Source organism: Musca autumnalis, unplaced genomic scaffold (assembly GCF_047663935.1).
Source record: "Musca autumnalis isolate F117 unplaced genomic scaffold, ASM4766393v1 scaffold_2, whole genome shotgun sequence".
Taxonomy (NCBI): domain Eukaryota; kingdom Metazoa; phylum Arthropoda; class Insecta; order Diptera; family Muscidae; genus Musca; species Musca autumnalis.
The window spans coordinates 194,997,522-195,020,987 of record NW_027411755.1 but is presented as its reverse complement, the minus strand read 5'-3'; the positions used below and the strand labels follow the sequence as shown (position 1 = coordinate 195,020,987).

The following is a 23,466-nucleotide window of genomic DNA, read 5'->3' as shown; positions in this document are numbered from 1 at the left end:
TAAAGGGTTTGATCAGTCAAATAAAATGTCAGCCTTTCAGAAATGACATCAGGGAAGGTGCGTGACGCCAAGATCGCATACTTTACGATGTCAATGTCGTCATGATATTCAACTCTCTCACCTCTGCTGTCCATGTGTTGAACAGAAGTGGTCTTAGATGTGGATGGGGTTAGATCAGGCAAATAAAATTCAGCCTTTCACAAATAACATCAGGGAAGGTGCCTCACGTCACGATCGTACAATCATCCGCATTCTTTACGATCTCAATGCCGTCTGTGGGGGTAGAGGTTAAGCAGATCCGGAGATATCACTCCTGCTTGAGAAACACCCAGTTTCATTCTACGGGGCTTCAACTTTTTGTCCCTGAATTCCACTTACTGGCGTCCACACGGCTAGTTTTGGTGGAGTCCTCTACTAATATATGTGGAGATGGCGCGCAGCGCTTTTGCAGTTCTTTGCTGCTTACGGAACCCATGCTGATGATCGCCAATTGCATAGATATTTCTGATGTTGAGGAGGACTAAAGCCTCAAAGGTCTTTGCTAAGGGCAACAAAGCGAACTCGGCCGGTACGGTTCACCTTTGTTCGCATCTTTGTCTGGCATCAGAAGCGGGATCAACCTGCCCATTTTCCAGACTTCGGGAACGATATGGGTGGCTAGCGACAGATTGAGAATGTTCGTGAGATACATGAATCCCGGCACATCTAGCTGTTTCAGCATTACCATGGAGATCAAGGCCCAACGCATTGGATGATTTAGTGTTCCTGATGATATTTGCAACATCATCCTTTGTAAATTGTGGTGGTTCATCGTCGGCAGGAAGATATCTAATGCGACGTAGTGCTCTTCTCTTCGTTCTGTCACACCCAGGATGTTCGACAATATATCAATTAAAATTTGCGTGTGCATCTTGTCGATCAGTCAGCCTAACGTTGCCAAACGTGACTGACGTCCTATCTACCTTCTTTCCAGGGTTCAAGAGTGACTTATCCGTTGCCCACAATTCACTTATTGCGGCTCAGATGATTTAACCACTTGTTCCGTTTATGCTCATCGACCAACTTAATGACTTCCAGTGTCAGCTCATTGACTCTGGGGTTGAAACGATGAAGCTTATCACGCTCATTTGCTAGCCCCGTCGCCTCTGCTCGGAAGTTTGTTCTCACTTCGGGTATTTGATCAGCAGGTATATGACGAGCGGCTGCATCAGTGATGATGTCTCGGAACACTTTGATACCCGAACATCAGAAGGGTTAGGCAGATTTGGGAAGTGGTAATTAGTGAACTCTCTGAAATCAAGCATTCCCACGATTGATTAAAGTGCGGCATTCAGAAGTGATGAAATTGGCCGATCGGCTGATGGTGAAAATTATGGGGAAATGGTCTGACCCAAGAGAAACGAGGTTGTCACACCAGGTGACGCGATGGTTTTATCTGGAGAACTGTAAAACCTTCCGCTAAATTTGGTCCGCATTGGCCGTGGAAAACGTAGAGCTATCAGTCTGCTCAGCCAGCACTACACGCCTGTGGTCATTCCCGAGGACCAAATGCCGCAACTCGTGATGGATATTAAAGTCCTCTAAGACCAGTCGGTCCCCTCAGTAATGTTGGCGACATTTCCTGAGTATTTCAGCCGTGTAAAACTTCTCTACAAGTGGTGTTTTGAGACACGCCGTTCGGACTCGGCGATAAACTGTATGTCCCATATCATTGAATCGGGGTGCACTCATTGATATGAGAGAAGTCCCTTCTGGGATGTTTGTGGAACAATTATTATTAAGACCAGTCGTTTGGGGGTGGGCCTATAACCTGGAGTACAGCTACTTATCGGCAGGATTTATATGTTTAGCAACTCTACCTCGGCAGTTCCACACCTGACTGCTTCCCCCATACATTCCATGTACGGATTATTATAGGCTCAAGCGAGATAGGTCTGTATTGAACAGGCTGGTGCAATAAGAAAGCTAATCCCCCACCTCCACTTCTGGTACGATCCTTCCTCAGTACGTTGTAACTATCAAAACGCTGTAAGCTGCAATTGTTGTTGAGCTTGGTATCCTGCACCGCCGCTATTTCCTTAATCTTACCTCGGAGTCCATTGCAATTAAATTGCAAAAAATGCATTTTAAGGGATTGGAACAGCAACCACTGATGTTAGGTGCTGCGTGTGCGGCTGCTGTTGCGGGACTGCGGAGGAGTCTCGTATTCTAATGGCCAAGACTACTCACTGGAGGCTGTGTTCACGCAGCATGCTGCAACATAGTCCCTGTAGTAGTCCCTCACAAGGACGAGTTCAGAGCAACCCTTGAGATGCATTCACTACCGGCATCTCTCCAATGTTTGAGTGTGGTGGATGCGGATGTGACAAACTGATCAGAAATAAATTGGTACTGGGTTTTCCTCCGTCCCAGCATGGACCAAAAGAATCCTGAGCAGGCATTCAAATGCAAATATATGTACACGGAGGTGGCAGCCGCTGGCCAGAACACTGGTGCTGTGTGGTTTCTGGTCAATCTGGTATTGATGAACCCGTGGCCGTGGGAGTGCGTGCTCATCAGTAATTTTTGTTGGTGCCGACTGGGTTTATTTTAGATCTTTTGTGTAATAATCTGGACATGCCCATGACAAAAATACATAATTGTACTGAGGACCACAAGGACTACCTTGCGTAAAATTGACTACACCTTATGAAACATTTTTGAACTTCCGTGGCAGAGGTGAACCCAAAAAAGTGAACCGATATACTCCACACTTTTAATTTAAATGAATTATATCCCAATAAAAACTATTAATTTTTATTTTATTTTCAACTAAAAATTCCAAATATTCGATGTCTCTGCCTCAATATTCATTTGGTATGTAGTTGGGTAATTTACATATTTTTCTTCCCTGCAGAGAGCAAAGAAATATTAACCAAGACAGGCACTGCGGCATAGCAAAGTTCTTCTAAAGTTAATTTTATTGGTTTATGGCCAACTATTATTATAATGAACATTAATTGAAGATCATAATTAAGTTTGGGCCTCCACAACACAATGCATATTGTTGCTTCAAAATCCGGTTTTAGTTATTTTCAAATCATAGGCGAGCCTCCTTTTTTTCATTGGTGGCATGTAGCACCAGGCTGTGTAGCAGCAAGGAATCAAATGTTGTTGCATGTACCACATACTAGATTTCTGGTTGTTGTTATTGTTGTAACAAAAATGTGTTTGCTTTCTCAAGATGATGGTCTGATATAACGCCATGGTATTTATTGTCCGTCTTCTTATTGTTGCGAATGTTGGACTCTTAGCCTATTTGATTCTAAAAATAAAATGTGTTCCTTAGACACGGCAGATATGCAGTTGGCTTTATGCAGTTTTGTGTGCCTTAAGATTGCATCGATCGATTCTTGTTTGTTAAATGAATGCCTTTTTTAATCGTAAAATTTTATTATTTTTTATTAGGTTAGGTGAGGTTTAAGGATGCGCAGCCATCGTAACAACGGCTTGTACACATGGAGAGCCTATTGCGGCATTGTAGTTTTTCTATCAATTGGTCCCTCAAAAAATATTCTTTAAAAAATCCACGTTTAGAGGTCTATTGGTCCCTCAAAAAATATTCTTTTAAAAAATCCACGTTTAGAGGTCTATTGGTCCCTCAAAAAATATTCTTTTAAAAAATCCACGTTTAGAGGTCTATTGGTCCCTCAAAAAATATTCTTTAAAAAATCCACGTTTAGAGGTCTATTGGTCCCTCAAAAAATATTCTTAAAAAAATCCACGTTTAGAGGTCTGTTGGTCCCTTAAAAAATATTCTTTAAAAAATCCACGTTTAGAGGTCTAGTTGTACCTCAAAAAATATTGGTCTGATGGTGGGTCAAAAAATATACTTTAAAAAATCCACGTTTATTGGTCTGATGGTGGGTCAAAAAATATACTTTAAAAAATCCACGTTTATTGGTCTGATGGTGGGTCAAAAAATATACTTTAAAAAATCCACGTTTATTGGTCTGATGGTGGGTCAAAAAATATACTTTAAAAAATCCACGTTTATTGGTCTGATGGTGGGTCAAAAAATATACTTTAAAAAATCCACGTTTATTGGTCTGATGGTGGGTCAAAAAATATTCCTTAAAAAATCCACGTTTATTGGTCTGATGGTGGACAAAAAATATTCCTTAAAAAATCCACGTTTATTGGTCTGATGGTGGACAAAAAATATTCCTTAAAAAATCCACGTTTATTGGTCTGATGGTGGACAAAAAATATTCCTTAAAAAATCCACGTTTGTTGGTCTTATGGTGGACAAAAAATATTCCTTAAAAAATCCACGTTTATTGGTCTGATGGTGGACAAAAAATATTCCTTAAAAAATCCACGTTTATTGGTCTGATGGTGGACAAAAAATATTCTTTAAAAAATCCACGTTTATTGGTCTGATGGTGGACAAAAAATATTCCTTAAAAAATCCACGTTTGTTGGTCTTATGGTGGACAAAAAATATTCCTTAAAAAATCCACGTTTATTGGTCTGATGGTGGACAAAAAATATTCCTTAAAAATCCGCGTTTATTGGTCTGATGGTGGACAAAAAATATTCTTTAAAAAATCCACGTTTATTGGTCTGATGGTGGACAAAAAATATTCCTTAAAAAATCCACGTTTATTGGTCTGATGGTGGACAAAAAATATTCCTTAAAAAATCCACGTTTATTGGTCTGATGGTGGACAAAAAATATTCCTTAAAAAATCCACGTTTATTGGTCTGATGGTGGACAAAAAATATTCCTTAAAAAATCCACGTTTATTGGTCTGATGGTGGACAAAAAATATTCCTTAAAAAATCCACGTTTATTGGTCTGATGGTGGACAAAAAATATTCTTTAAAAAATCCACGTTTGTTGGTCTGATGGTGGGTCAAAAAATATTCTTTAAAAAATCCACGTTTGTTGGTCTGATGGTGGGTCAAAAAATATTCTTTAAAAAATCCACGTTTGTTGGTCTGATGGTTTGTCAAAAAATATTCTTCAAAAAATCCACGTTTGTTGGTCTGATGGTGGGTCAAAAAATATTCTTTAAAAAATCCACGTTTGTTGGTCTGATGGTGGGTCAAAAAATATTCTTTAAAAAATCCACGTTTGTTGGTCTGATGGTGGGTCAAAAAATATTCTTTAAAAAATCCACGTTTGTTGGTCTGATGGTGGGTCAAAAAATATTCTTTAAAAAATCCACGTTTGTTGGTCTGATGGTGGGTCAAAAAATATTCTTTAAAACATCCACGTTTATTGGTCTAATGGTGCGTCAAAATATTCTTTAAAAAATCCACGTTTATTGGTCTGATTGTGGGTATAAAAAAAATTCCTTAAAAAATCCCCGTTTATGGGTCTGATGGTGGGTCAAAAGATATTCTTTAAAAAATCCACGTTTATTGGTCTGATGGTGGGTCAAAAAACATTCTTTAAAAAATCCAAGTTTATTGGCGTGATGGTGGGTCAAGCTTTGACCTTTGATCTAAACTAAATATAACATTTACACCTAACAGCAACTAAAGAATACAACGTACTCTTATGGAAGGGTCTAAAAATAGTCATTCCTATTATTACTTTTGCACCATAAGTGTCCATAAATCACAAATAGTCATAATTTCACTTTCAAACTGTGAGGCGCCACAAAAGAATAAAAAACAACTAAAAAAGGTATGTAACTTTAATTAAAACTTTGAACCACTTGTTAACCATCGCACAAAGTAGTAGTCTCTAGGACCAAACTAATTGTTAAAACTGCATAATAAATTGTTGGAAGATCTATTTTTAAACTCTACTGGCGACTATGTCCGTATCCATTGTATTACAATAACAAAACTTGTTTCTTTTGTAGCTTCTATGCTACCACGAACATAGTTTACTACAACAAACGAAAGAGAACGCGCCAAACAACGATTGTGGAATTTCAAATCAAGGATCATTATCAACTGTGGCTACAAACAATGATGTTGGAAAAAGATGATCATTATGATGATCTTCTTTATAATCATAATCATTAGCTGTGTCAAGAAATTCTCTTGGTTAATTGCTAAGGTAGGGGCGGGTTGTATTTACATTAATTTTAGTTTAACAAATTTCAAATTTTTAAGTATTTCTAATTTGAACTGCACTAGGACAATTAGTACACCAAATTCTATAAAATCATCCTTCAATCACCTGGGGAAATGGGAAGCTTTTTAATATTGCTAAGAATTTGATATGACACCGACAACTCTTGTTGGCCAAATCTGCTTCAGCACTCATTTGTTGGAGACAAGTCATATAAACTTCAGAGTATTGACCATAATTTCGATAAAAAGAATGGCCCTAAATCAAATCGATCATACCTGTTCATCTTCATAACCAAACCAATTTTTTTATTTACAATATTTAAATTTTCCTATTTAGTAAACAAATTCCTGAAGATGATATTTAAATGAATTCTAAATTGGTTTTATTGATCTTGTTTATTAAGACACATGGTTTCCTCCTCCTGCATTGCAGGGCATATAAACGAACACACAATGAATTAGATTGGTGGATACCAAATAATTCATTCATATAATCGCTATATAACTTGCACCCGCAAATTTATTTTAATCAAAATGGAAAACAATTTATTTCAATTGGCATTGTGGGACACATAACATGATTTATGGATTTATTTCTGGGTATGCACATCCAATGCCAGTAGTTCAAGGAGAAATGTTCTTAAAATTGCTAGAACAAATCAATCCGCACAAAATATTCTTCTAGTCTGAATTAAAACGTGAAAGTGTTGAATTTTTGTGGAGGGAATAGAATAGACTGACATAGTCCGTAGTTTGGGTCATCTGCCAGGAAGTATGGATTTGCCTACGATAAACATTATAGAGTTGTATTTAGAATCACCAAGAGTACCTTCGCCAAATATTCGTTAAAAATCCAGGCCTAGTGGTCTAAAAGCCCCCCTCGAAATATTCCTTAAAAATCTAGTCTTTTGCTCTAAAAGTCCCTCTGAAAATATTCTTTAAAAATCCACGTCTTGTGGTTTAAAAGTCCCTCTCAAAATATTCTTTAAAAATCCACGTCTTGTAGTCTGAAAGTCCCTCTCAAAATATTCTTTAAAAAACCACGTGTTGTGGTCTAAAAGTCCCTCTCAAAATATTCTTTAAAAAACCACGTGTTGTGGTCTAAAGGTCCCTCTCAAAATATTCTTTAAAAAACCACGTGTTGTGGTCTAAAAGTCCCTCTCAAAATATTCTTTAAAAAACCACGTGTTGTGGTCTAAAGGTCCCTCTCAAAATATTCTTTAAAAATCCACGTCTTTTGGTCTAAAAGTCCCTCTCAAAATATTCTTTAAAAATCCACGTCTTTTGGTCTAAAAGTCCCTCTCAAAATATTCTTTAAAAATCCACGTCTAATGGTCTAATAATCCTGATGGTCTAATCCCCCACAAATATTGTTTAAAAAATCCACGTCTAATGGTCTAATAGTCCCCCACAAATATTGTTTAAAAAATCCACGCCTAATGGTCTAATAGTCCCCCACAAATATTGTTTAAAAAATCCACGCCTAATGGTCAAATAGTCCCCAACAAATATTGTTTAAAAAATCCACGCCTAATGGTCTAATAGTCTTCATTCATGTTTAGTGGTTCAAAAGTCTCTCACAAAATATTGTTTAATGTTTCAATGGTAGAGTCTGGGCGGAATTATGTCTAAATGTAGATTTTTACAAAATAAAAATTGTAAACGCATACTTCTTCAAAATAAACACGCTTTTCCAATAGGTAACACGGCTAAAAAAGCTCACCAAAACACATTATTTTCGGGTACAGTACATTGTGAAATTAAGAACGAGTGTCATCACAACCAAGTGAATGCCATTTAACAAAAGCTGTCAAAACATTTCACAAAAGATTGGAAACTAGTTTTCTTAAAGTTAAAAAACAAAGCGAAATAGAAATATTTCGCAATTTTTATACCAACGCATCGTCGTACCGTATTATAAGTACAATAAATAAAGGATCATCAAGTAATTTTAGAATATATAGTAAGTAAACAACAAGATCAAACACACACTAACATGGCCAACGCAAACAATCAACAACTTCCAATTACGTCGTCGTCTTCATGCTGGGGTACTGTTCCAAAACCCATTGTTGAAGATATGAATTTTGCTGCAATTGTCAAAAATCAGCAAAAGGAAAAGGTCATCAAGCAAGCAACCGAACGAGAAAAACGAAAACAACAAGAGGAACGTGAACTTGAAGAGGCTTTGGTAAAAAGTCTAGAAATGGCCACCATGGAAGATGCTGCTGCTGTGGATGAAGAAGATGAGTGGGATTTACTCAATCAAGATGATGATTTCAAATTCATTTTACCCCCCGAAGTTTTGGAATTCCTCAAAAGTGAAGAAGAAGAATTGGCAGCTGCGGAGAAGGCAGCATTAGAAGGTTGTGAATCCGATGCTGTAATAGCTCAAATGCTACAGGCTCAATTCGATAAGGAATACAATGAAGAGTTGAAACGTATTGAAAAGGCCCAAAATAAACAATCGAAAATTACTGTATGTTTGGATAAATATATGAAGCCCTATATACGAGATGTTGGTGAAGATCTGGAAAGTGATGACTACGAAGAAGATGAGGTGCATCGTGAAAAACGTGATTGGGATCGTTTTGACACAAATGAACGTTTATTGGAGGCCATACCAAAATGTGGTTATGCCCTCGATAAAGATGGTGAAATGATCACCAAACATGATGAAAAATTGTGTGGTGTGAGGAATGCCTGTCGCATGATGTCATTGCCGCTGGAATTTGCAACAGGTGACGGTGCTGGCTTTGATATGAAACTCTCGAATAGGGTAAGTAGCACCACCTATTTTCATTAGATTATAGTTTATAAGTTTTGGATGTTCCTTTTACAGTAGTAAAATTTAAAAAAGTATCCGTGGCCTTATTGATTGTTGCTAAAATATTTTTGGAATATCCGCGACGTACAACAAATTATAGAATATGAAAGAAATATCTATATATCATGGATATATATCTATAAAAATCCATGAAGCGACGAAACCAAAATTTTTCTTAAAAAAATCCAAAAACCTTTAAAAGTACTCTTTAAAAAGCGATGGCCTCTAAAAATACTCTTGTAATAATATCCAACTATAAAACTATTCTTTAAAAAAAAACCACGACCTCTAAAAATATTCCTCAAAAAATTCACGAGCTTTTAAAATATTTTTTTAAAAAATACACGAACAAAATATTTTTTAAAAAATTCACCACCTCTAAAAATATTCTTTAAAAAATTTACGAACTCTAAAAATATTTTATAAAATATCCACGACATCTAAAAATATTTTATAAAATATCCACGACCTCTAAAAATTAAAAAAATCTGCGACCTCTAAAAATATATATATATATTTTTTTAAATTCACGACCTTTAAAAAAACCATAAACTCTAAAAATATTCTTCAAAAAAAAAAAAAAAAACAACGACCTCTAAAAATATTTAAAAAAATCCACAGCCTCTAAAAATATTCTTTAAAAAATTCACAACATCTAAAAAATATCCTTAAAAAATCCACGGCTACAAAAAATATTCTTTAAAAAATCTACGGCCTCTAAAAATATATATTTTTTTTTTTTTTTTGAAAAATCCACAACCTCTAAAAATATTCTTTAAAAAATCTACGACCTCTAAAAATATTCTTTATAAAATCCACGACCTTTAAAATATTATTTAAAAAATATCCACGATCCTATAAATATTCCTTAAAAAACAACGACCTCTAAAAAATATTTAACAAATCTACGGCCTCTAAAACTATTTAAAAAAGGGTTTAGTTTTTTAAATCCTTAAATATATTTTTGAATCCACGATATTAAATATTTCACCCCTTTCTTTAACTAATATTTATTTTTTAATGATTTTTTTAGGTTTTTAACGAATTGAAAACCTACTCCCGTAAAGGTCAAAAGAAAAATGCCCGTATGCAGGATCGTAAGGATAATGTGGCTACGGCTGAGATGGGTGTCGATGGTCGCACACGTTTAATACTCTACAAGTTGATTAATAATCTAATTTTGGAACAAATTAATGGTATTATTTCCACCGGTAAAGAGGCTGTTATATTACACGCTTCCTCAGATCCAGCTTTTGTTGGACCCGATCCCGAAAATCCTCTAATTATGCCAAAAGAATGTGCCGTGAAAATATTCAAGACCACTCTGAATGATTTTAAGCAACGTGATCGTTACATTAAAGATGATTATCGTTTCAAGGGACGTTTTAATGTGAAATTTGGCAAACAAAATAATTTTGTCATTATTAATATGTGGGCCGAGAAGGAGATGCATAATTTAACACGTATGCAAGCTGTTGGCATTAATTGCCCTGAAGTTGTTATGCTCAAGAAACATGTGCTGGTCATGTCATTTATTGGTGAAAATAATAAGGCAGCTCCAAAACTTAAAGATGCTATTTTAAGTGCCGCCGAGTGGATTGCTGCCTATGACGAAGTGGTAACTGCAATGTACAAACTGTACAATGAGGCTAAATTGGTACATGCAGATCTGAGTGAATACAACATCTTGTGGCATGATGGTAAATGCTGGTTCATTGATGTTGCCCAATCTGTTGAACCACAACATCCTTCCGCCTTGGAATTCCTAATGAGAGATTGTAACAACATTGTGAGTTTCTTTGAAAAGAAAGGTGTGCCCAATTGCCATACCAAGGAACAATTGTTCGAACACATTACTTCACTTAATGCCGAGACGATCAATGTGGCCATGCTCGAAAGAATTCATACCAAAGGTGCCAACATACAATTGGCCACAGCACCAAATCAAGATGAATGTCCTCTAGAAGCTAAACCATTGGAATATCCATTTGATTTAGCATGGGAGAAGACTATCCAAAATGTCAATATGGAATGTAAGGTTCAAGCCGCATTGGCAGAGAACAAAAACGATTTGCCACAACCAATTGTTGTCAATTCTATTACAGACACTGCCAACATTTAATTATTTACAATATAAGGTTTACTTAATAATATATATACAGAATAACACGTTTATTGTATCTTCCTATAAAGAATTACACGTACATTAATTTAAATTATTATTATTATTTTAACATAAATTGTTGTGTGCAGAAAGCAACATCCATTATTTTGACAATGGTAATAAATGGTAGCTTTAAAAAATCTTGTTGCTTCATTTCAAATCCAAAGATAAAGCTCTTAGTGTGGAGTATATACCTTCACCTTCTTGAGCTAGAGCTCTGGTTAGGTTTTGTTAATATGTTTTTATAACTGTCTCCATATAGGGTTTTCTTCATATTAATCTGCTTTGTGTCCCAGCTGATCTTGATCCTAAACAAAGTTTTGGTAATCAATTGCCTCTCATTCTAGCGACATGAACAAATCATATTTTGGTTTGTATAATGGCTATCTAACCCTGTCACTCCTGGTTTAACTATTACACGACGTAGATACTTCATTTCTGATGTGCGGGTGTTCATGAATCCAAACATCAAAAATTAAGTAACTAACAAGTAAGAAAAGCGTTAAGTTCGGTCGGGCCGAACTTTTTATACCCTCCACCACAAATTTCAGCCATTTCGGTGGATTAATGTGGCCACAACCTTCAAAATACCAAAATTCGGAAGGTACCGTTCTATGGGGGCTATATGATGGCGTGGACCTATACTTACAAATTTCTGGGGGAAAGTTTTATACGCCTAAAGAAGACTAAATACCAAATTTCAGCCATATCGGTGTGATAATGAGGCTAAAACGTTCAAAATATCGAAAATCGGGAGATATTGTATTATGGGGACTATATAAACACGTGGACCTATATAAACATTTTATGGTAGAAATGTTTCTTAGCCTCTGGAAACACAAAATACAAAGTTACAACCGATTCTTTGGTCAAATGGGTCTAATACATTCAAAATCTATTAAAATGACGCGTACTTTATAAGGGGTCTTATATGGGGGCTATATCAAAACGTGGACCTATATAAACACTTTACGGTGGAAATGTTTCTTAGCCTCTGGAAACACAAAATACAAAGTTACAACCGATTCTGTTGTCAAATGGGACTAATATATTCAAAATATATTAAAATGACGCGTACTTTATATGGGGCCTTATATGGGGGCTATACCAAAACGTGGACCTATATAACCCAACTTTGGTAGGAATATTTTTTGGCCTCTGGAGACACAAAGTACCAAATTACAACCAATTCGGTGGTAAAATGGGCCAAATATCTTAAAAATTCCTTAAAACGACGACGCGTCACGCGTCATTTTGTATGGGGGCTATACGAAAGCGTGGACCTACATAGCCCGCTTTCAATACCAAAAGTCCTACGTAAATATAAGATATTTTCCCAAAATTTCATCAACCTACGTCAATCCGTTCGGACGCTAGAGTGATTTCCACAGACGGACAGACAGACGGACGGACATGGCTATATCGATGTAGAATTGCACGCTGATCAAGAATATATATACTTTGTGGGGTCTACAATAATTATTTCGAGTAGTTACAAACGTAGTGACAAACTTAATATACCCCGATCCTATGGTGGAGGGTATAAAAAACGATGAGAATGCAATCTCCAAGCGAAAATGAAGGTTACGAATTCATGGAGGCCATTATTCTGTTTGATTGAAGGCTATGAGTACATACTGATTAAACTCTGACACAAAATGGAACTCAAAGTCTGGAGGGTGGAAAATTTCTTTTGGAGATTAAACCCCTTGGTGCGTATATTAAGAACTCAAAAGGAAATTTTTCGCCATAGGTCATGTTTCTGAAATGTGGCGTGATTTTTTTTTTTTTATTTTCCCATGGTTGGCGATATTGTAGCTTCGTTTTTAATTTACATATCATAAAAGTATAAATTTTAATGCGGAAATAGAAAATTCTATTACTAAATTTGCTGTGGGCAACGCAACTGGAGTTTGGTTGTTATCCATAATTTTGTTATTTGCGAATCTCATTGATTTCTAATCGATATTGTCACATTTTCATAGTCCTTTTCCACATATTCCCGGACTTGGTTCAGAATAAAACTATGTCTTGCTTTTCTGCATATTCGTTATTAATTGGTTATTATAGGTTATTGCTTTCACGAGTATAGACATCTGGAGTACATCAAAAATATTTACCATATATAGATCTAGTTATGTTCTTGGAGGATTGATCCGGTTTTCTTATTTTTAACAGGACATTCCGAAGTCTTTCAAGGATTGACCTTCTTCCTATTTATGCGCAGTGATATTTTCCCTTAAAAACGGTTTTCTTTTTATACCCTCCACCATAGTATGGAGGGTATATTAAGTTTGTTTTTCCGTTTGTAACGCATTGAAATACTCATTTGCGACCCTATAAAGTATATATATTCTTGATCAGGGTAAAATTCTAAGTCGATCTGAGCACGTCCGTCCGTCCGTCCGTCCGTCCGTCCGTCCGTCTGTGGTAATCACTCTAGCATCCACAAAAATGAAGATAGGACGCTGAAATTTTGGGAAAATGCGTCTTTTGTTTGCAGGCAGGTCAAGTTCGATGATGGGCTATATCGGTCCACGTTTTGGTATAGCCCCCATATAACGGTACCCCCCGATTTGCGGTATTTTGACGTTTTTAGCTAAATTTTTAGACCGATTTAGCTATAATTTGACATTTAGGGTCCTTAAGTATCAATAAACTTATATAACAAAAGTTGTGGACATAGGTCCACGTTTTGGTATAGCCCCCATATAACGGTACCCCCCGATATACGGTATTTTGACGTTTTTAGCTACATTATCAGACCGATGTAGCTATAATTTGACATTTAGGGTTCTTAAGTGTTAATAAACTTATATATTAGAAGTTGTGGACATAGGTCCACGTTTTGGTATAGCCCCCATATAACGGTACCCCCCGATTTGCGGTATTTTGACGTTTTTAGCTACATTTTCAGACCGATGTAGCTATAATTTGACATTTAGGGTTTTTAAATGTCAATAAACTTATATAACAAAAGTTGTGGACATAGGTCCACGTTTTGGTATAGCCCCCATATAACGGTACCCCCCGATTTACGGTATTTTGACGGTTTTAGCTACATTTTCAGACCGATTTGGCTATATTTTGACAATTAGGGTTCCTAAGTGTCAATAAACATATATAACAAAACTTGTGGACATAGGTCCACGTTTTGGTATAGCCCCCATATAACGGTACCCCCGATTTACGGTATTTTGACGTTTTTAGCTACATTTTCAGACCGATTTAGCTATAATTTGACATTTAGGGTTCTTCAGTATCAATAAACATATATAACAAAAGTTGTGGACATAGGTCCACGTTTTGGTATAGCCCCCATATAACGGTACCCCCCGATATACGGTATTTTGACGTTTTTAGCTACATTATCAGACCGATGTAACTGTAATTTGACATTTAGGGTCCTTAAGTGTTAAAAAACTTATATATTAGAAGTTGTGGACATAGGTCCATGTTTTGGTATAGCCCCCCAAATAACGGTAACCCCGATTTGCGGTATTTTGACGTTTTTAGCTACATTTTCAGACCGATGTAGCTATAATATGACATTTAGGGTTCTTAAGTGTCAATAAACATATATAACAAAAGTTGTGGACATAGGTCCACGGTTTGGTATAGCCCCCATACAACGGTACCCCCCGATTTACGGTATTTTGACGGTTTTAGCTACATTCTCAGACGGATTTAGCTATAATTTGACATTTAGGGTTCTTAAGTATCAATAAACTTATATAACAAAAGTTGTGGACATAGGTCCACGTTTTGGTATAGCCCCCATATAACGGTACCCCCCGATTTACGGTATTTTGACGTTTTTAGCTACATTTTCAGACCGATGAAGCTATAATTTGACATTTGAAGTTCGTAAATGTCAATCAACTTATGTGACAAAAGTTGTGGACATAGGTCCACGTTTTGGTATAGCCCCCATATAACGGTACCCCCGATTTTCGGTATTTTGACGTTTTTAGCTACATTTTCAGACCGATATAGCTATGATTTGACATTTAGGGTTCTTAAGTGTAACTAAACTTATATAACAAAAGTTGTGGACCTAGGTCCACGTTTTGGTATAGTCCCCATATAACGGTACCCGCGATTTACGGCATTTTGACGTTTTTATCTACATTTTCAGACCGATTTAGCTATCAATTGACATTTAGGGTTCTTAAATGTTAATAAACTTATATAACTAGTGGACATAGGTCCATGTTTTGAAATAGCCCCCATATAAAGTTACCGCCCGATTTCAGGTATTTTGAGAATTTTACCAACAAGTTTTAGCCGAATTATCTGTAATTTGAACATTTGACATTTGAAATTCTTAGTGGTCACCACACCTCTCCACCAAAAATTGCCAAGAAAGCCACCCTATAACGGTACCTCCCGATTTTACATTAATTTGATGATTTTAGCTACAATATTAAACCGAAGTAGCAGTAATTTGACATTTGAAGTTCTTAGTGGTCACAACACCTCTCCATCAAAAATTGTCAACATAGGTCCATGTTCGGATATAGCTCCCATGTAACGGTACCTCCCAATTTTCAGTAATTTGTCAATTTTAGCTATAATTTTTAACAGAACTAACTGTAATTTGACATTTGAAGGTTGTAGTGGTCACCACACATCTGCATCAACAATTTTCAACATAGCCCCAATATAACGATACTTCCCGATTTTCGGTACTTTGAGGATTTTACTTAAAATGTTTAACCGAACGTAGGTCCATGTTTTTGTATAGCCCCAAAACAAACCTCCCGATTTTCCGTACCTTAGCTTTATTTTTTGGACGAACTTTCTGTAATTTGAAATTTAAAAGTCAACAAAAATTCTGCAACAAAATTGTTCATTTAAGTTCATATTTTCGTATAGCCCAGATACCTCCGAACTAGCTGTTAATGACATTTGAAGTTCCCACGTTATGTACCGATTTTCGATATTTTGAGGATTTTTAACCGAATTAGGAGTTATTTGACATTAAAGGCTCCCATCAAAAACGGTCAACATAGGCCCATGTTTTATTATAAGCCCTATATAACAGTACCTCCCAATTTCTAGCCCACCAAAAATTGCCAACAGTTAGATATAGGCACCATAAAAAAGGGCCTCCCGAATGAAGCATTTTATGTACATTATCTGACATTTTAACGTACTCACTTAAAGTTGGGGACAGGAATGAATATTTTATGGTGGAGGGTATGAAAAGTTCGGCCCGGCCGAACTTAATGCTTTTTTACTTGTTTGTTCTAGCATCGATTTGACAGAAGGCATCTAACCTCAAAACGAAACTACAATATCGCCGACCAGAGATATAACGTTATTTTCTCAAGTATTATAGGGGAAACATTAAAAAATTATCAAGCCATATCTCTGAACCCAATATTTCATTTCGGATTCTACCTATAAACTATACTCACCTAGGGCTTCCCTCCAAAACGAATTTTGCAACCCCAAAAATGTTGTTGCTACATGAAGATGTCGTGGAGGCCTCAGTAAAAAAAGTTTTCTACTCAGAGAGCTAGTTAATAACCAATTAATTTTCTATTGTATTAACTATTTGATGTAACTTACCTGTTTGTTAATCCAATTTTAACATAAGTTGGGCTGAAATTTCTTCCCTGATCACAATTTTTTTATTTTTATTATCACCATTTTGTTTAACCACGCTTTCGTTCCAAAAATTCCCTTGATAAAGTCCGACTACTTAGAGAAAAATATAAATGTTTAAAGAAAATTTTGTTTGCGTAGTGTGTCAGCCTAATTTTCAATAGAAAATTTTATTTCCAAATCAGTCCTTTATTCATCGATGGGCAAGAACAAATAATACCTATAAAAACTAACCACACACATTAACAAAGTTTTTTAGATTTCTCGAGGAATTAAAAACAGATTAACAATCACACGATATTCGTCTAACATAAAATGTATATGCTAAATGCATTTCACAAACACAATTCTTTAATATGATTATTTATGTAAAATGTAAAATAATTTGATAACTTCACTCGCGAACGCCAGAAAGAAAGAAATTCCAATTAAATTCATTGAAAAATAACTGTTCCTTTATGCCAATCATTGGAAAATGATATTCTTTCGATTGTACTGTACACATTGATAGTACGATGAACACGTTTACAATTAATCTGTACAGTATACGTCAGAAGATATCATTTTGCGTTGCGTGGCTAAAAAGAACAGTTATAGATTTCTATTTGTCAATGAATTTAATTCGAAGGGGACTTTTTGGAAGATTTCTGTAATTTAATGTATACACATTACACTAATAAATAGTTTAAATAATTGTGTGTTTAATAAGTGCGTTAAGCATAAATGTATATGGTAACGTTAAGTAACTTTGATTCATGTCGCGACGCGACTTTTCTCCCGAGAGATCATTGTAGGACTGATATCGACATGAAAACTGAACCGTTGAGACTTGGATTAACAGGTAAGTTACAACAATTTAATATTAGTACAATACAAGGAACAAGTTGAGTTTACGCACTAGGCGAACAAAATTTTGGCATAAGATGAGTTTACGCACTAAGCTCGGATCGGGACGGCGGCATAAATTGAATACTCTACCAGCTGGCGGACAAATCTGAAATGTTTACCTTTACAAAAATATAAAGTTTGTTGGGGGGAAGTCCATACTTCCCGAGATATGGGCCTCTGAAGTTCCGAAAATTCCCTTCTTAAAGCAAGGAAAAATTTTAAATTAAAAAAAATTTGTCCCCGTGCCCTAAATTGGCTCCTGTCCATAGGAGAAAGTCTCTAATCCCCGGCCGAAGGGCGGCTACTTAGAAAAAACTAAAAATTTAAAAAAAAAAAATCAGATTTTTTCCGCCAGCTGGTAGAGTACTCAATTTGTTCCTCGTTTTTTGAGAATTATCGATAACAGCCAAAGGCATAAGTTGAATATACGGACTGGATTTGGATCGATGATGAAAAAATTTTCGGTTTGAAGGAAAATTTTGTTCGCGTTAGCCGAGATTTGTTCCTGTCCATAGGAGAAAGTCTTAAATCCCCGGCCGAAGGCCGTCTATATATGAAAAAATTTCGATTTAAACTAAACATATCGTCAAAACCAAGGGATTTTTTGAACTTTCGGAGCCTGTATCTTGGGAAGTATGAACTTCCTGCCCATGATGTATATATTGGCGTGATCAGCAATGCAAGCCCTATCTGTGGTAAAAATATCAAGTCGATATGAATCCAGTCCAAACATTCATCCTGCTCCGTTATTTTAAAATCCGGTCGAGGTTTTTCTCCATCAGCTCTTGTTTTTGAGATATAGCTCAAAATCGGTTTATACGAGTTTTACTCAGAATTTCGCTATTTCCGGATACAAACAAATATTTTTGTGGGTTTTTCGACACTAATATATTAAGGAGATGCTGTACGTTCGATACAAACAGTTTTTGAAATAATTATAGTGAATATATGTATATCAAAAGAATATAGAAAACATACGACGGACCTTGTAAAAATTGCATATTTTGAGTATTTTAAGCTGTGATTACGTCATCGGGGGAAGTCATAGGATCTGCATATGGCATACCGAATATGCTTAGGGTGTCTACTATATGGTCTAGTATTCAAATACCTATATAATATAAAGTTCATAGCTCCCATGATTCGATCATAACCTAAAAATCATCATGAAGATTGCATAGGAAAAGTAAATGGCTTATGTTGTAATGATGTCACTGGTAATGATATCTCTTTAGCAGTCTTCATGACGATTTTTAGGTTATTGCCGAAGCATGGGCGCTATGAACTTTATATTATATATTTGAATACTGGACTATATAGTAGACACCCCAAGCATATCCGGTGTGCCATATGAAGATCCTATGACTTCCCCCGATGACGTAATCACAGCTTAAACTACTCAAAATATGCAATTTTGACAAGGTCCCTCATATGTTTTCTATATTTTTTTTGATATATATTCACTATAATTATTTCAAAAACTGTTTGTATCGAACGTACAGCATCTCCTTAATATATGTATTAGTGTCGAAAAACCCACAAAAAATATTTGTTTGTATCCGGAAATAACGAAATTCTGGTTAAAACTCGTAAAAACCGATTTTGAGCTATATCTCAAGAACAAGAGCTGATGGAGAAAAACCGCGACCGGATTTGAAAATAACTCGCCGATTTCAGTTAGAAACAACAACAACTTCGGCTGAAACATTCAGCTTTTTCAATTTTGTTGAGCAGTGTTATTTGAGCAAAACTGACAGTCAAAACTGATCGAGTGTAAATTATTTATTTAAGATCTTTATTTCATCACATTGGCCTTTTGGTCAATGCATAATAATAACACAACATTGTTATTGATTTCTGAATTACTTTATTATTAGTACGAGCTAACCGCTCCCATTAAAGGTATAAACGTAATTGAACTAAAACTAAAAGTATAGCTAGCCACCACCAAATTGTATAATAAGCATATTGTGGCAATTTGGGCATTGACACAAAGTCAGCACCTTATTGCCCTACTTAATATTCTTATTGTCGCAATCAGGGCGTTAACAGCTATGTCAGCACCTTATTGCAACTATTCAAATTTATTAATAATATTAATTTATATTTTTAACTACATATTTAATAGCATATTTGTTTCCTGATAACTGCTCTCCCTTTAAGAAGTGGGTGTCCCAGCCACGACATAGCTTTCAACAACTCGTTGAATTTTCTTAGAAGCACGTCTTGTCTTAAGATATTGGCAAAGGGTGATAGCGCCACTAAAAGATAGACTTGCTGTCATTGCAACGGCAAACAACATTTTTGGGGAGCCATCTGATGCAACGTCATCCCTAAGTTCCTTTATGATTTTCAGGTTTTGCTCATTCATTCGGTGCAACATCGGCAGGCTTAAAACATCATTATGGCCAATGATGTCCAGTAACGGTGAAGAGGCTATTCCTGGTGCTTTCATTAGGTTTCCATTGTGGTTTATGTAATTGGTATCATTTATTGTAGCTGTGCTCTCAAAGGTGATGAGATAAGTACCGCTTATGGTCATTTCAGGGCTGTTATCTGTTCTAACCCTTGCGGATTGGTCGTTGATTACTATTACACCCTCGTCCACGATGGTTATAGGTCTTAAGTGACTTGGTTGTGTGTGGCATTGGGCAGAACCTCCTGAATGAATTGCACGCGCACAGGTATCGCTTTTCATTACTCTGCAGAATGTTGCTTGGTTGACCTTTGCACAATTGTTGACAGCTATGACCCTATCGTCGCATTCTGCAACTGTATTTTCTTCCAACTGCAATATGGTGTCGTTATGGTTTACAGGAAATATTATGACCGCTTGGCAGCTGGACTCTACTCTAGGATATTCGGATTTCGTGAAAGCGAGTGGATCCAGGAGTGTGGGTGAAAACATGTCTTATGGTGACACTATCGGTACTTAGTAGTGCGCATGATGGAATAATAAGGTGGCGTAAAATAGCTTGGTGGTTGGTTTCAATCTGTCAAAACTGTCTGTCTGAAAACTTAAACAAACATTTTGATATTTTGAAGAATTTTCGGCCAAAGTTGGGTTGTTGTTGTGCTCTTTATGTAACCTGGTAAATACATCTTGACCATTATTTAGTCGCGCGTTTAGATCGTCGTCGCTCGATCATCGTGGTTGCTGTTTGTTTGGTGATTTATTATTCAATCCGATCGCAGGTGAGCTACATATATTATAAATAATACATGCACTACATAACTTATTCTAAATGGTTATTATAAATTCACATTAATTAATAATTTTACATTAACTAATAATTTTAATTAAATTGCAAAATTATAAACCTTTCAATAAATAGACTTCAATTTATTATTCCCTAAATTTGGGGAGTTTTTAACGTTATATTTAGCTAGTGTGACAATAATCTTAAAATTCAGAATTTGAGCGAAACTGTGCAATTTTGGTCACTATTATTACTTATATCCAAGATTTGCCTATGAGTTGGTTTCAGTTGCCTTTCCGTCCCATTTCCCTATTGATTTTTTAACCGGCATATAAAAAAGAAATTGATCTCTTGAATTATCTTTGTGGACCTAACGGCAATGCTATTGTGATATTGATTTATTAAACAGAAACAAAAATACAGCTTGGACAATGCAATAAAAGGAAAGAAAGCAAATAAATCTATCGCAAATTGACCTTTCGGGCCACTCCCCTTCTAAAAAATCGTCGAAAAATTGTTCGAATTATTATTAAGATACTAGTCATGGAGTATTTATATAAGTAAAAACTCAGATTGCTGACCTGTACTGTAATATAAGTGTCCATTTCAAAACGAAATTTTGTGCTTTTATTTCTATTTTCGATGAGGTTAAAATACCATTAAAATCATTTCCCACGGAGGATGAATTCACTCATATCCATGATAGAGTTTTCAGAGAATGCGGCAATCAGTTCTAAGGGTTTTAGCTATGGCTAAAGTAATGTCCAAGATTGTCTAAACATTATTATGCCCTTTTTTCTCACATGCAAAATTTAAGAGCTTTTGTGTATTCATTACAATAACAAACATGTCGATCTACTGAACATCTTTAGTGACCGATTTTTCTCTAAAAATCATGTACATCCGATTTAGGAAATACCTAGTCTGTCAAGTTAAGGTAGCGGTGAGCGAAATTGCGATATGTAAATCATATTTTACACATAAATGTAATCCAAATTAATAAATTTAATTAATAAAAAGTTGACACCAACTTTAAAGTTGCCTAATGCTCATGAAATAAGGTAAAGTTTGCAATAGACTCAACTCAGAACAAACAATACCTAAGTGGATACAATGCGAAAACCTTGTTAATATGTGCGGTATTTTGTTGAATTTGAAAAAATAAAGCCCTAATATGCATATGTACGTGTGAATTTTGATTTGCAAAACAAGGGTTTGAAAAGCGTCAATTAATTCTTAGCGATTTCGAGTATTTTGAAAGAGTTATATTTTCTGCGAGTTATTAGTGAAATGACATAGAAACGTTAAAAATGAAAATTATATTTAATCAAATGTTACATTTTTTAATTAAAATATTTTATTGACACTTCCTTTGTTTTGTTTACAAATGCCTATAGTTTAAATTCTACCTTCGCAGCTCTGAGAGGTTTCTTGTAGAAGATATCTGATGGTAATATGTGTTTTGTTTTAATGATACTAGAAATTGCTCTATTAATAGACCAACATTTGCCTTGGATCGTTTGTTTGCATTCGATTTACTATTATTCTGCCAATCTTAATGATGGACTAAGCAATTGGACAAATTGCGTATATTTATTGTAGTAAAGAAATTAGGGTAAATTTTGAATTTTGGTGGAGGTTCGTTTGTTAATTCAACTTGAATTTAATCCAGAGAAGGATTTAAGAAATTTCTAATTGATGGTAAAGTGAGATCTTTGCTAATAAATTCATTTAATAAAATTCAATTATGTTAAAAACAAATTTTTAACAGATCAAGAGTGTCCTTTAATCAAACTTCTAAGATCGTTAAACATTTTTTCTTCCATAAAACAATGTCCGAAGAAAGGAAAATTAAAAAGAACAAAAATTTAGAGAAAAAATCTGAGTGCACCAATGATTTTTTTACTTTGGCTAAGAAAGAACAATCCCTTTCTTAAAGTGCGGAAAATCATGTAATCATTTGAATAAAAAATTGGAAAATAAATAAGTTATTCTCAACTAAGAGGTAGTATTGAGTTTCTAAAGATTAATATGCCAATGTTAGGTAGAAGCTAGAGTTAGGACAGATAGTAATATAATTGCTAGGACGAATCATGGAATCATGGCTTAAATAGAACGGTTTGCTAAAGCTGTCGTCAGTTTGCAATTTTTTCTTCGGTTGTCTTATAAAACTTCAACCTGTCTGCTGAATAATATGCTAAAAATGGGATTGTATGATATTTTAAAACGTTTTTAGAAAATTTGTATGAACAAATGTATCATTTGGTGTTGAAATAAACACTTAATCATATCTATAAACCAATTTTGTGGAAAAACCTTGGAACTTATTAATTTTTCGCATTTTTCTAAAATACTCATAAAAATCTTATAAAGGAGCTCACTTGATGATTTGCTTGTATTTACTACTTTCGAAATTTTATGAAACGAGGACTCTAATAGATTACTAAGGGCAAAATATGAGATTAATGAATATTACTAATAATGCGAAATATTAAATGGATAAATTAATATTTTTTAAGAAAACAAACATAAAAATCAACTAAATTGGATTAAATACAAATAAGATTAAATAAGATAAAAGATTGCAAAAAAAATTTAATAAAATGAGCAATAAGTATGAAATGTGGATAGTAGGCTTTTTTGCCTTTGTCAAACACCCTATTTTGCCTGTGTGTATTACATCTGCTTAACGGGTTTTT

General features: G+C 35.2%; 1 protein-coding gene across 1 annotated transcript; it reads left to right on the top strand.

Moving 5' to 3' along the window:
- The first annotated feature begins 7,815 nt into the window (after positions 1–7,815).
- On the top strand, positions 7,816–11,118 carry LOC141395058 (serine/threonine-protein kinase RIO3). Its single transcript, XM_073970451.1, has 2 exons — positions 7,816–8,854; positions 9,936–11,118. Exons 1-2 carry the CDS (start codon positions 8,072–8,074, stop codon positions 11,022–11,024), a joined length of 1,872 nt encoding a protein of 623 aa, XP_073826552.1. The 5' UTR covers positions 7,816–8,071; the 3' UTR covers positions 11,025–11,118.
- The last annotated feature ends 12,348 nt before the right edge of the window (positions 11,119–23,466 follow it).